At 55.0% G+C, this 14,075-nt stretch overlaps 1 protein-coding gene across 2 annotated transcripts in view; it reads left to right on the top strand.

Moving 5' to 3' along the window:
* Window positions 1-10,760, top strand: part of LETM1 (leucine zipper and EF-hand containing transmembrane protein 1) — a 39,546-nt gene extending 28,786 nt beyond the window's left edge. Inside the window, exons 10-14 of one of the 2 annotated variants that reach the window (XM_014788826.2) lie at window positions 145-276; window positions 3,614-3,748; window positions 4,770-4,960; window positions 6,109-6,247; window positions 7,640-10,760. In XM_014788826.2, the coding sequence (XP_014644312.1) occupies window positions 145-276; window positions 3,614-3,748; window positions 4,770-4,960; window positions 6,109-6,247; window positions 7,640-7,813 (771 nt within the window). In that variant the 3' untranslated portion in view covers window positions 7,814-10,760. Of the gene's footprint in view, window positions 1-141; window positions 277-3,613; window positions 3,749-4,769; window positions 4,961-6,108; window positions 6,248-7,639 lie in introns of both variants that reach the window. The other variant, XM_004432219.3, reaches the window with a different exon arrangement.
* The last annotated feature ends 3,315 nt before the right edge of the window (window positions 10,761-14,075 follow it).

The raw sequence follows: 14,075 nt of genomic DNA, 5'->3' as shown, positions 1-14,075 counted from the left end.
TTGGCACATCTCAGCCAGCACATAGCAGGCCTGTTCAAAGTGTGCCCTCTGGCCTGTGGCATGTCTGTGCCAGTGTCGACGCCCCAGGAAGGCTGCTGTCGTGACAGGTGATGCTGAGCAGGCAGTGGCTTTGCATTTCAGAAGGAAGTGGAGCCAGAAGTAGTGGCAGAAGCTGCCCCTGGGAGGCCAGCCGCCAAGCTACAGCCGGAAGTGCCTGATGTGATCCTGCCATCGGAGGCCCTGAAGGACACCGCCCCCGTCCTGGAAGGCTTGAAGGTAACCGCGGCCGCGTGTGCGTGCCCTGGAGGGAAGCAGAGTCCGAGCTGAGCAGGAAGCTGGGGAGGGGCCAGCTTGTAGGCTGGGGACTCCTGAAGAAATGGGGCCAAGGAGGCCACGGCCTGGCTTAGGTGACTGGACAATTGTGGGGCAAGGATGGTGACGCTGCAGGGAGGCGGCGTTCCCGGGAGGCCCTGTGGTGTGAGAAGAGCAAGCCAGGCATGGCTCCGAGCTTTGGGCCTGACCGCCTGGAAGGTGAGGCAGCCATTCCTTGGCTCCTCTGGGCCCTGCGAGTGCTCCCAGTGGCAGGGCACCCATACCCAAAGGTGGCTCTCCAGGCTCCTTGTCAGCCAGGAGGGAGGGGAAGCCGGTGTGCTTCCCCACAGAGGCCCACCTGGCTGCCACCTTCCTTGGTGCCCTGGGCATGGGCACCCTTAGCATCCCCAGCCTGATGTGCTGTGCATCTTGGGGTGCTCATCTCTGGGTGGTCTTGCTGTCCTGGTTGTAGCCTGCTCCCTGCATGAGACTCTCTCTGTCTTGGACTCCCGGGTGGGCCCTGGTACAGAGAGCACTGTAGTAGAGCAGCTTTTGAGGGCATGTTGGGTGGAGGAAGAATCTCCTGACAGATGGGGATGTCGATTTGGCAGCTGGAGTAGAAGAAGGACCAAGGGAGCTGATTTATATCTAAGGATTCTGAGCAAGGTCGCAGAGGGTCTGAAAGAGGGCAGCCTCTGCATTCAGAGGTCAGAGGGGAGACAAGGCCCCTCTGTGAGGTCGAGCATGTCAACGCCTAAGCAGACAGGGGTGCATCTGGAGGAGGGTGGGTTTCATGAGGTGTACTTAGAGCCAGGTGGATGAGGCGTGAGGTTTGACCCTGTTGGGCAGCATGGGATCCATTGGTGGACTTGGCAGGAGCGGTTATAGAACAAGGCAGAAGGAAAAGCCCCACTGCAGGGGTTCGGGGAGGAGCCAGGGGGACGGTAGCCTCCTCCAGGCCTGTGGAGAAGGGAGGGCCCCACTAGAGAGGACAGCAGAGAGAGCCAGGTCTCAGGGAAGATCCAGGCTGTTCGTGCAAGAAGAGAAGAGATAAAGCATCAAAGCTGGGGCAGTGGGTGGGCCAGGGGCTGTCCGAGCCTTGTGGGGCTCCTTTTGGAGACGGGCATGGCTTGGGATAATCCCGGTGGGCCTCTGCTTCACCCCGCTGACGGTTCTGAGGCCTGTAGGGAGGCCAAGGCCATCCTGAGACATGGCGCAGGAGACAGATGGAAACAATGTGCTGTTGCTGGTGCGCCGAGACTGGGAGGAAAAGAGTCCTGAGAACCTAGCTGAGCTGGGCTCGCACGGTGACCCAGGGAAGGGTGAGGGACCAAGGTCCAAATGGACCAAGGGACCAAATGACCAGGGTCATTTTTAAGGCAGTGCAGGGCTGGGGCAGGGACAGCTGAGCAGAGGCAGAGCTCGGCCGGGTCCATGGAGCACAGTTCTGGAAGAAGGGAGCACCTGTCAGTAAATAGGGCTGGGATGGTTGGCTGTCGTCATGGAAACAGATGCATTCAATTTCTGATGGATTAAAGGCTTAGATGTGAAAGGACATTTAGAACTCTTAGGAGAACTTACGAACAAAGGATTGCCAGGGATTTGGGTGAAGAACTTAGTTTCATTGAAAAGATGCCATAAAGATTGGGAAAAACAAGTGCCCTTGTCCCTGTTTGCGGTGCAGAGCTGGGTTTTATCAGTGCTGGCCACCTGCATGGGAGGATGGAGACCTGAACAGCTCTACCTCTCGTAAGGAAATTGAGTTTGCAGCTAAAAACCTTTCCACAGAGAAAGCCCCAGGCCCACATAGCTTCACGCCAAGTTAGTGGTGAGTCCAAACAAGTCAGGAAGAAATCCTTCCAGTGCTGCACAAACTTGCAGAAGAAAGTTGAAGAGGAGTGAACATTTCCCAGCTCATTCTGAGATGAGCATTACCTGATAGATATGAGAAAACTGTACACCAGCATCTTTCATGAACACAGACGTAAAAATTCTTGAAGTTTTAGCAAATCAGTTGCAGCTATTCTATGAAAAGGCCTTATGAGATTTGTCTAGGGAATACAAAAAATCAGTCAGTGTAATGACTGTATTAACAGACTCGAGAGAAAACCATGTATGAGCATCTCAATAGTTGCAGAAAAAGCACTTGATAGAATCCAGCTTCTGTTCCTGATAAAAAAAAAAAATCCCAGCACACCAGTAGAGGGGACCATTCTCAACCCGATAAAAAGCATCTACAGAAACCCCCGCAGCTGGCGTCATCCCTGGGGGAGAAACACCAGCAGGGGTGTCTGCTCTCAGCACTGCTGTCCAGCTTGTACTGAGGTTCTGGCCAGAACAATTAGATAAGAAAAAAATAAAACCATATCGATCGGAAAAGAAGTGAAGCTGTCTTTGTTCACAAATGATGTGAGCATCTAAGAATCAGTTGTACTTCTCTATACTAGTAACGAACAATCAGAAATGCACGTTTAAAAAAGTGTATCATTACAATAGCATCCAAAAAATGAACTACTTAAGGATAAATCTGGAAATAGATATACGAGACCTGTACCCTGAATGGTATAAAATGGTGCTGAGGTGAATTAAAGAACTAATAAATGGGGAGATTTACTGCTCTCATGGATGTGAGGAGTCAGTGTTGGTAAGATGTTCATTCTCTCCAACTGATCTATAGATTCAAGACTGTCAAAATCCCAGCAAGCTTTTTTGTTGAAATTGACAAACTTATTCTAAAATTTATTTGGAAATTCAAAGGACCTAGAATAGCCAAGACGATGGGTGAGTGAGTTTGGTATAGCCACACGATGGAATGCTACTCAGCAGTTAAAAGGAGCACACTACCACATGGTTGACTCTCAGAAGAGGGAAGCGCGAGGAGTCGGACACGAAAGAGCTCCTGCTATGTGACAGCGCTTGTGTAAGATTCTAGCAGAGCAGCCTAGGCTGTCTGACGGAAGGCGGGGCAGTGGGTGCCTGGGGCCGGAGATGGGGGGGGGGCCACAGGGCACCAGGAGATGTTTGGGGTGACCGCTGTTTCTCAGGTGATGATGGTTTCCTGGGTGTCCACGTATGTCAGATACACACACGACACAGTGCACGCTGGTGTAGAGGGCACCATGGAGAGTGAAGAGTGACGAGTGACTGTGCACGGGCTCTCTCGGCCTCGCACGGAGCCCGAGACTCCACCAAGTACAATGTGAATGTACGACAGGAACAGAAAAGTGGTAAACTATTGGAGAAAAAAGCCAGTGATTCCCTTCATCTCGGGATTTTTCGAGTTTGCTTGTTGTCTTTCCAGGAGGAAGAAATAACTAAAGAGGAAATTGACATACTCAGCGGCGCCTGTTCGAAACTGAAGGAGCAGAAGAAGTCCCTGACGAAGGAGAAGGAGGAACTGGAGCTGCTGAAGGAGGACGTCCAGGACTACAGCCAGGTGCGGGCGTGAGGGGCGGGTGCCGCTGATGCTTGTCTCAGCTGCGCTCAGGCGACCATGGTTGTGGGGTTTGCTCCTAAGACTAGGACTGAAAAAGAGTAAAACTAGCCCTGGGCCCCAAAAGTATTCAATAATAGCTCCATCAAATATTTGATAAGCAGGCCAAAGGGTATTTGGAGGGAAAACTGGATTCTAAGTAAATTTTATTCAACAACTTTTCCGCAGCCATTCCAGCTGGGTCACTTTTCTCCTGGAATGCTGGCCATTCGCCCTTGCAGATGACAAGCATACATCTGTTTTCATTTCTGAGCACATGAAGGCATCAGATGAATAGTCTGGTTGCTTGATAATGAAATCTTGTTTCCATTCATGATCTCTGTGAGACTTCTTCTTACACAGTAGTCCTTTTTTTTTTTTTTTTAAGGAAAACATGTCTCTTCAATTTATAAATATTACTTCCTAATGTGATTCAAAACAAATATGTTTTCACAGCTCTATTAGGAAAAGATGACTAATTTTGAGATTGGTAAAAATAATTTGCCATTTTCTGAACTTTCTCATGGCCGCCCTGTTGCTGCTGGATCCTCTGTTAGAAATCAAGTATTTATCAGAAACCCTCAGCCTTTGTCCTCCTCCCCACCCCACCTCTCATGCTTCCCATGTTTGCTCATGGGGAGAAACTGACTTGGAACTGAAGAAGGCACCTACCATTCCTGATTCTGTCATCATTTTGTTTATTCTTTTAACAAATATGAAGAAAGTTGATGTTCAGAATAGATTCCATTTCCTTGGCTACAAAAACAGTGTTTGAGTTTGCAAAAATGAGAACAAATCTGTCTAATAGATAGAAATAAGACTTTGCAAGTCTGATTGGAATCAGTGCGTTTCAGCCTAGTGCACAACCTGGATCTCCTCACCTTCGTGATGCTAGTTTGGGTTAATTTAATTACCTGTGCGAGGTAGACTTAATTATAAGGTTCCTTTTTAAGACAATCTTTTTACAACTAAATAATTTCATTAGGATTTGCAAGAGATCAAGAAGGAACTTTCAAAGACTGGAGAAGAAATATATGTGGAAGAATCTAAAGCCAGCAAAAGGCTGACGAAGCGAGTGCAGCAGATGATTGGGCAGATCGACAGCCTGCTCTCGCAGCTGGAGACGGGTCAGAAGCCCGGCACGCTGGGGCCGGCTGCCGAGGGCTCGCCTGCGGGGTGAGTGCAGGACGGCGACACTCAGGGCCTTTCTGACTCCAAAGCACAGTTCTCAGCCTTGGTCCCCAACTGCCCCTCACATTTGACCCAACAGTTCTAGCTAGAAACTCAGCCACACCTTATTGGTCTCCACTTCTCAGTGATGGTTTTACTAAAGTAGCTTTCAGGGTCTTCTCTTCCCTGCACACATGTACACACTCACACATATGTGCATGCACTCGTACACGCTCATACACACTTCAGCTGCTATCAGCTCTCATCTGGAAGACCACAGTTGTGGCTTGGCTGGCCTCTGCATGTCCACCCTGGCCCACACCTCTCCAGGCTGTTATCAAGCTGGTCCTTCCAGAATAGATGTAGGATCATGGCTCCCCTGTGAACACATGGCCTCTCCCTGCCCCTCTTCCCACAACACTCTCCCCTCCCTGTGGCCTCAGCCACGCTTGGCTCTTGTTTCCTCAAATCGTCAAGCTCTCTCCTGCCTCCTCCCTTCTATTGAACCCCCCTACACACAGGCATTCAGTAATGACCCCCATTCGGGGGCCGGAGGCTGCCTCTGCACCAGTGCGTCCCAGATGCCTGAGTATTGCGTGCGTAGCTGTCAGGCAAATGAAACAACCCCACCATGCCGTTGTAGTTGACACTCCGTGCTCCAGTGGGCCAGGCACTACGCTCCAAGTGCCCACATCTCCAGGGGGCAGGCAGACTGGCTGCAGAGCCACTTCACCCTGCCATGAGGTCAGTGTTCCCTCCTGGGTTGACCTGCTGTGCTGGCCCACCTGCCCCCACTGGTCAGAAGGCAGCACAGCCAGACTCGGCCTCCCTGCCCTGACCATAGCACATACAGGCCTGAGGAACCACCGCCCAGTAACCGTGGGGCTTTCTGTCCTGATTGCCATTGGAGAGGCAGGGCTCATGGGGTGCCATTGGAGAGGCAGGGCTCATGGGGGACTGCACACACAGGAGACCCTGGGCCGGCCATGTGGTCCTCCTGTCTTTGTGTTTGAGTTGGCTGGGCATTCCCAAGGGAAGGGGCAAGGGAGCTCAGAGGGAGGGGTCTCCCTGGGTCAGGGCTGACTGTGGGAGCCCCAGTGAGGCTGCGGCTGCGTGCTGTGCCACATGCAGTCTGTGCCCCCGCCTCCCCCCAGGGAGACTGTCATCAGCGTCACTGAACTCATCAGTGCCATGAAGCAGATCAAGCACATTCCAGAAAACAAGCTCGTCAGCTTGGCCTCAGCCTTGGATGAAAATAAGGACGGCAAGGTTGACATCGACGACCTCGTCAAGGTGGGTCAGGGCTGAGTCAGGGCTACCTGGCCCGCTGCCTTCTTGCTCCGGGGTTGGTGGGGATCTCACCCAAAGCATTTTCTTTTTTTTTTTTTTTTTTTTTTTTTTGTGAGGGGGATCAGCCCTGAGCTAACATCCATGCTAGTCCTCCTCTTTTTGCTGAGGAAGACCGGCTCTGAGCTAACGTCTGTGGGCATCTTCCTCCACATTATATGGGACGCCACCACAGCATGGCCTGACAAGCGGTGTGTCGGTGCGCACCCGGGATCCAAACCCGGACCGCCAGCAGTGGAGTGCACGTGCTTAACCGCTACACCACGGGGCCAGCCCCTCACCCAAAGCATTTTCCACATGTGCCTCCACCCTTGAGGCCCCCTATGGCCTGGTCTTGGCCCTTACTCTAAACACTTGGCTCATTTTTCACACAAAGTTAAAAAAAGTGCAGTAAAGGCGTCTCGGTGGAGGAGGCCGCCTGCTTTCTGACTGGACACTTGGCCTCTCCTGGGCTCGAGTGGGGCCCTGGTGGGTCTGGGAAGCATGGTGGTAGCAGGGCAGCTGGGGTGCAGAGACCCCTAGGGGAGGAGGTGTGCAGGACAATCCTTTGAGCCAGGCTTTGTGACCCCTGGTGGCAAGCTGTTGAGCATGGGGTCCCCTGAAGCCTGAGAGGTGACCCCAAGGCGCCACTTGGGGCCCTGGTGCCAAGAGCTTAGGCAGCCCAGGAGACTTGGAGCAGGATTCCACCTTCATGAGAAAGTCTGTGAACTTGGGCGTTTCTGAGCAAAGCGTGCCTTCACAGGTGGTTCTAATGGCTCACTGTATATCCAGCCAGTTGGTGATTTTTCACACATTTACCAAGAATATCGGCTACCTTATTTTAGTTTGGTTGAAAAGCAGGGTATTACCATACACACATGCTGAGCATTGTCACCTTGGCAGCAGCACAGGCTGGGAGGGCCATGCCCACCTCACCTGCCCCTTCCCTGGGGACCCTTATTGGTGTGGATGGCAGCTCGGATGTTTGTGCCCCACATGCCCCTGCACGCTGCCCTGGGGGAGCCTTTGTCCAGGGCAGGTCCCCCGGCCCTGAGCAAGGACCTGGCCCACCTCCTTTGTACTCCTCCTCTAGCCCTGGGCCCCGTGGGAAGCACACCTTGTATCCTCGCCCAGGTTTGGCTGACCACACGCCTCCTACTCTCCAAGCCCCTCTCTCCGGTGGCTTATAACCTGGCTTGGGGCCGTGGAGCTTGTTGGCCTTCTGGGTGGGGATCTGGAACCCTGAGAACAGAGCAGCTGGAGGACCCCAATGACCATCCCAGCGGCTGAGCAGATGGCTCAGAGGAGGAGCCGTGTCCTGTCTCCCCTGAGTCCCTTGTCCCTTTCCTGTGTGCATAGGTGATCGAGCTGGTGGACAAAGAAGACATTCACATCTCCACCAGCCAGGTGGCTGAGATTGTGGCGATGCTAGAGAAGGAGGAGAAGGTGGAGGAAAAGGTGAAGGCCAAGGAGAAGGCTGAGAAGAAGGCTGAGAAGGAGGCCGAGAGGGAGGCTGCGGAGGGGAAGAATTAGGGCCGGCCCTGCTCTCCGGCACCTTGGTGGACCTTCGTGTGTCCACCTCCATCCCACTTCCCTGGCCGCCACAGTCCTTCCATGAGAGTGATTGCTTTGAGGTGATTCTTAGTGACAAATCTAATATTTTGTCTGGAATAAATCGAAACTTCCATAATCAAGTAATTTTTAATTTGCATCATTCCGTGAAGATTCAGTTCGTCTGGAATCCCTGAGTCCCCACAGGGAATCGTGTCTGGACTCACACAGTGGCACCTGCTGCCGTGGCCCCAGCTATGGTGGCCAAGCGGGCAGCCTGCTGACAGCCCAGGGGTCATGGCCGCGCACAAGGTCCCTGGCTGCAGAGGTGGGCTTTGGCCACACTGGGGCAGGAAGGTGCCTCCCTGCGTGTGCCTGCGCCCTGTTGCTATCTGTCCTGGGAGAGGACCAGCCATGTGGACTTCGCACAGCTGTGGAGCCCGAGGCCTGCAGATGGGAATTAGATAAAAACCAACACAGCCCTCTTCAGCTCTGGAGAAGACACTTGCATTAGTCTGTGGACTTGGATTCCTGAATGTCAGTGTAAATAGGACTGATTCATGCACATCTCCAGTCATCTCTGTTGTGGTTGAGAACACGTGTCCATCTCTCCGTGGCCTCTGGAAAATCGCAGTTCTCTGACGGGAGTGTCTCATGCGAGTTTCCTTTTGTGTGTATCTCAGAGCTCTTTCTTGATTTACCTTTGATTTTCTCCTAGCCCTTTAACCAATTAACTCGTAGAGAATTTTCACACACGACAGTCTGCCTAACTCACGAGTAGTAGCTAATGTAAGTTATGCTGTGAGAGAGACTAATGAAGCCCTTGAAAGTTAAGCATTTCATGTTTGAGTAATGTAACGTGCTCTTGTGGCTTTTAGAACGTTTCCTAATTTGGGTTGTTAGCACTCGTTGCCCTTTGGGTGATTGGGATGGATTTCACTGCATCCAGTGTTGGGCCCGGGCCCGGCCCCAGGGCAGCCTGGTGGGCTCAGGGTGCTCTGAGTGTGCATGCCCCTGTCATGGCTCTGCAGCATCAGGGCCTCCTCGTGCTCATGACGCCGATTCCCTCGGCCCCTGGCTCTTTTGGAACAAGCAGGCTGGTGGCCAAGCTCCTGGTCCTGCGATGAGGCATCCTGAGGGGCTTTCAGAAAGGCAACACCTGGAGTGGCCTGCGCAGCACACAGGCTGGGTTGGAAGTATAGGGCTTGCCTAGCGCACCTCTGGGTGGAGCGGGGTGCCTCCGTGGGCTCGGTGTCCAGCCCTGGCATCTGGCTGTCAATGCCTGGCAGCTCAGGTAGGGCGGCACTCCCTGGGGGGTGTCCTCAGCCCTGTCTGACCCACCCTTCGAAGCCTGGGTCTGGTTGCTGGCAGGAAGGTTCTTTCAGGGAATCCAGACGTAGGATTTGGGAGACAGGGATAGAGTGGCCAGGTTAGCCAGGAGCAGGGGCGGGGCGGGACTCAGAAGCACTAGCTTCTAAATTACTTGAAACCCTTTACTCAGCTGTTAAAGACACTTGACAAAATAGGAATAAGATTATATATTCTGAAATGTAAACCTTTGTAAAGTAACAGTTGGGTTCTAAAAGTTTCTTATTTCAGTTATTTGAGAAATATGTTCTAGATGCTTAATTAATATTTATGAATTGTCTCACACTTGCATTAGCGGCCTGGTTTGGCTGGGAAAGCATGCTTGCTTGTGAGCTTTGTGGCTGCTAGTGTGCCCCGCAGGTGGCCGTCTTCTTTCTTGTGAGTCGGACTTCGGGGCCCAGGCAGCTGTGCCTGGCTCCTGCTCTCACCCTCGCTGCCTTTGCTGGGCGCTCTGGGTGTCCCCACTGCTGCTGTCACTGCAGAGCAGCGGCTGCCGCCGGCAGGCACTCCCACTGTCCCCCCTGCTCTGGTCCTGCCCTCCCGACTTGTCACACGAGGGCATGAGGTGCTAGTGGGAACCTTCTTCAGTTTGTGTAATGTGGGTGATGGTCTGCTACAGGCTTTCCTGTTCATTTTGTGTTTGTTTTTACTATCCTGGACTTTATTTATTGCTGCTGAAATTAGGGTCCAGGTGCGGGTGTAACAAACGGTGGGTCTAGATATACAAGAGTTTTGTGTGATGAGGTTTTTAAGACGCGGCTCTGCTGTGTAAGGGCCTCCCTCCCCATGCATTCTCGGGGACGCTCCTGTGTTTCCAGGAGCCTGTGATGTATACGCCTGCTTCACAGTGAAACGGGATTCTTAGCACGTGTTTCCTCCCTCACTCCACCTAAACACCCATGTTTTTGGCAAGGATTCAGGAAACTGGCACGTGGCTTCCAGAGTCATTTTGGAATGTCAAAATCCAGAGTTTTTAAAAATGAAGGGCACCTTGTAATTTTTGAGGGTTAGCCTCCAGGCGGTGGTTCTCACAGTGGGGCCCTGGGGCTGGCAGGGCAGCACCACCAGGGCCCTGTGCCGCCACTGGCTGTCTCCATGCGTCCAGAGGTCCTGCGCCTGGCTCTACCTGAGAGCCTCCATCCCAGGCCATGTGTAAACACGTTTTTTAGAAATAGTGTTTTTATTAAAATATCAAATTAATGTTCCTGTAACAGCTCAAAGTAAGATTTCTGAACCATGTGAAACATCAGAAGTCCAGGTGGGAAATGTCAGTTGTCTGCGTGTCTGCTCTGTGACAGCTGTGTGGCTTGGTGTCTGCTTCTGGCCTTGCAGCAAAAGCGGGTGGCAAATGGGGCTGTGGGTTGGCGTGCTGCAGGGAGGCCCGATTCCAGAAGGAGCCTCACGTTCCGGGGCTCAAGCGTGGCTTCAGATGCTCTTGTTCTGTGGCAGTGGGCCCTGCTCGGCCTGTCAGACTGTGCACCCAGACTGGTCCCTGTGCTGATGACTAGACACTCAGTTTGATGTAAGGAGAATGCTTAATAAAGCACTGTCTTGACCTGTCCGCCACGCTGTGGTTTGTTTGTCCAGGTTGGTGAGGCAGCCACTGCCTGACCAGGCTCTCCTCCCACCGCGACCCTCAGGGGACACCTCCAGCCTTGAGGGGTCCCAGGGAGGAGCTCATACCCTCGGTGGGCAGGGCTGGGACCCTCATGGAGGGATCACCTGGAAAGAAGGGTGCCGTTCTGTTCTGAAAGACTCTGAGGGCCCCTGGGAGTGGGGACAATGCTGCCTAAGGGCCATGCCCTCCCCTGTCTGAGGGCGTCCTGGAGGAAGCAGGGGGTCTCCCCACCCCACAGCCTGCTCCCCAACACCTGAGCAGCGCTCAAAGAGCCTAAGGGCATGTGGGCAAGGGGCCCAGCCCACCGCCCCTGCTTGGCCCAGTGCCACAGCAGGGCTGCCCTGCCCTGCCCTGCCCTCCCCAGCCCACATTGCTGGGTTCCAGCAGGGGATGCCCTACCCAGGGTGGAGAGCTGAGGCCCAGGTAGGACGGTGGGCAGGGAAACCCTGGAGGGCTGCCAGGCAGAGGGTCCCAGCAGCAGGACAGGCACAATGTCTTGTCCCCCCTATCTCCCAGCCTCTCAGTGGACAGACGGCCCCACTCTCACTCTAGGATGTCCAGCCTGTCTCAGGTGGCCTCACCCCTGTGCCAGCACTGGTGGCTGTGGGGGCTTCATCCACCCCTGCTGAGTCCTGACACCCTGCCTGAGGCCGCACTTACCTGCATCGCATATCTCCTTGAGACCGGCCTTGGCCACTGTCCCCATCTGCCCCACAGATCCTGAATGCTCAGACATGGCTCCTCGTCTCACCATGTGGAAGAGATGCTGTTTCTGTAGGTGCAGGTGTGTGCAGGGGGCTGCTGGGCCTCAGCCCTTGCCTGGCTGCCGGACCAGCAGCTCCTGTTCGGGTTCATCTCGGTGCCCCTGGCAGGCACCCAGATCCCCAGGCTGTGGACTGCAGGGTTCACTCTATGGGTACCTTCTCGGGCTAGGCCCTGGAGTAGGTGGCCAGGGACAGAGGCCATGTGAGCCTGCAGGCAGCAACGGGCCTGAGCTAGACCACAGAGGGTGCCCCAGGATATGAGGCCCCAGCTGGAGCCTGTTTCTTGCTTCCGCAGTTCTGAAGGCCACGTAAAGGCACCAGGGCTCTGAAAGGCTGGGTGAGGGCAGGGATTGCTTACAGAGGTGGAGCTATGGTTCAGGGGACACAGCAGCCAGCCTGAAGGGACACCCCTGGCCAAAACGAGAGCAGAATGGATATCAAAAACTGAAGAGAGGGCCGGCCCTGTGGCTTAGTGGTTAAGTGCGCGCGCTCTGCTGCTGGCGGCCTGGGTTCGGATCCTGGGCACGCACTGGGCACGCACTGACGCACCGCTTCTCCCGCCATGCTGAGGCAGCGTCCCACATACGGCAACTAGAAGGATGTGCAATTGTGCCATACAACTATGTACTGGGGCTTTGGGGGAAAAATAAATAAATAAAATAAAATAAAAAATTTCTCCTTTAAAAAAAAAAGAATTGATTGTAAACAAAAATCTACACATCCATGGTGATACTTAAAAAAAGAAAGTCTTGTCTGCCCCTGTTGGAGATTTTTTTTTTTTTTAAAGATTTTATTTATTCATTTTTTTCCCCCCAAAGCCCCAGTAGATAGTTGTATGTCATAGGTTCACATCCTTCTAGTTGCTGTACGTGGGACTCGGCCTCGGGTTGGACGGAGAAGTGGTGCCTTGGGGCGTGCCTGGGATCCGAACCCTGGTCGCCAGCATCAGAGCGCGCGCACTTAACCGCTAAGCCACGGAGCCTGCCCTTGTTTTTTTTTTTTTTTTTAAACATTTTAATTTTATTTATTTATTTACTTTTTCCCCCAAAGCCCCAGTACATAGTTGTGTGTCATAGGTGCACATCCTTCTAGTTGCTGTATGTGGGACACGGCCTCAGCATGGCCAGAGAAGCGGTGTGTCGGTGCGCACCCGGGATCCAAACCCGGGTCGCCAGCAGCAGAGCGCATGCACTTAACCGCTAAGCCACGGGGCCGGCCCCTGTTGGAGATTATTACACCAATTTCTTACTGTGAAAATAGGTAATTAAAAGGAAAGAATTTGGTACTACCCTGTCTTCTCAGGAGGAAAGCAAGTCCATCCTGGGAAGCAATTTAGGGAGAATACCAGTTAATGGTCTGGGAGAAACGCTGGAATCTACACATCCTGTACCACAGCTCCTGGGGAATGAATGGCTGCCTGGGGGTCGTGGATGAGACAGGTGGGGAGCTGGGTATGAGGGCCGCCGGCCGTGCGCCCCTGGCACTGCCCACCCCCACCTCGTGGTGGGGGCGATTGGGGACGTTCCACTCGGGGCTGGATGCGCACATTTTTACGTGTGGTGACGCACCCCCTGAAGACCTTGGATAGGGCCGAGACGCCCCCCCACCTTGGGAAGAAGACGCGGACGCAGGGTTGGGGTCCAGCCCAGAGGGGTAGGGGGCGGCCGTTGGCAGGTTGGGAACAAGATTCCAAAGGCAGCAGGCCAGGGGGCCCGGAAGGATGTGCAGTCACACAAACCAGGTGAGCCATCCAGGCCCCGAGCGGAAAGCAGAAGGCCAGACCGAGCCTGGACGTCCGAGAAGCGGAGGCTCGGGACCCTTCGAGGACCGGCAGGGTGTCCCCGCCCTACTCACTAAGCCCCCTCTGCATGCTGCCCCGGGCCTGCGCCGGACCCCACTGGCCCTGGGGCTCAGAGAAGACTCCGGAGAACGCTGGCAGGGCCGCGGGAGGGCGCGGGGGCCGGGCAGGTGGGGGCGGGGCCGGGAGGATGAGGGCGGGGCCGCGGGAGGAGGCGGGGCCGCGCGGGTGGGGCGGGACCGGGCAGATGAAAGCGGGACCGCGGGAGGAGGCGGGGCCGGGCGGGTGAGGGCGGGGCCGCGGGAGGAGGCGGGGCCGGGCGGGTGGGGGCGGAGCCGCGGGAGGAGGCGGGGCCGGGCGGGTGAGGGCGGGGCCGCGGGAGGAGGCGGGGCCGGGCGGGTGAGGGCGGGGCCGCGGGAGGAGGTGGGGCCGCGGAGGAGGCAGGGCCGGGCAGGTGAGGGCGGGGAGGCTGCGGGCCGCGAGGAGGACCGAGCTGCCGATGCCCGCCTGTCTGGCGCCCCAACCTGCCGACCCGGGCCTGCCCCTCCCCCGGCGGCCAGGCCCCCTCGGAGTCCCGAGTGCGCACGCACCCGGAGTCCAGCCGGGCCGCGCCGGAGAGGGGCTGGGGGGCGCGGCGGTGACGCAACATGGCCGCCGCTAGAGGGCGCCCCCGCCCGCGCTCGCCTCGCCGGGACC

This window comes from Ceratotherium simum, chromosome 8 (assembly GCF_057802395.1).
Source record: "Ceratotherium simum simum isolate JZ-2026a chromosome 8, ASM5780239v1, whole genome shotgun sequence".
NCBI classification, from domain to species: domain Eukaryota; kingdom Metazoa; phylum Chordata; class Mammalia; order Perissodactyla; family Rhinocerotidae; genus Ceratotherium; species Ceratotherium simum.
Note: the sequence above shows the minus strand (reverse complement) of the source record. Positions and strands in the feature narration are given on the sequence as shown.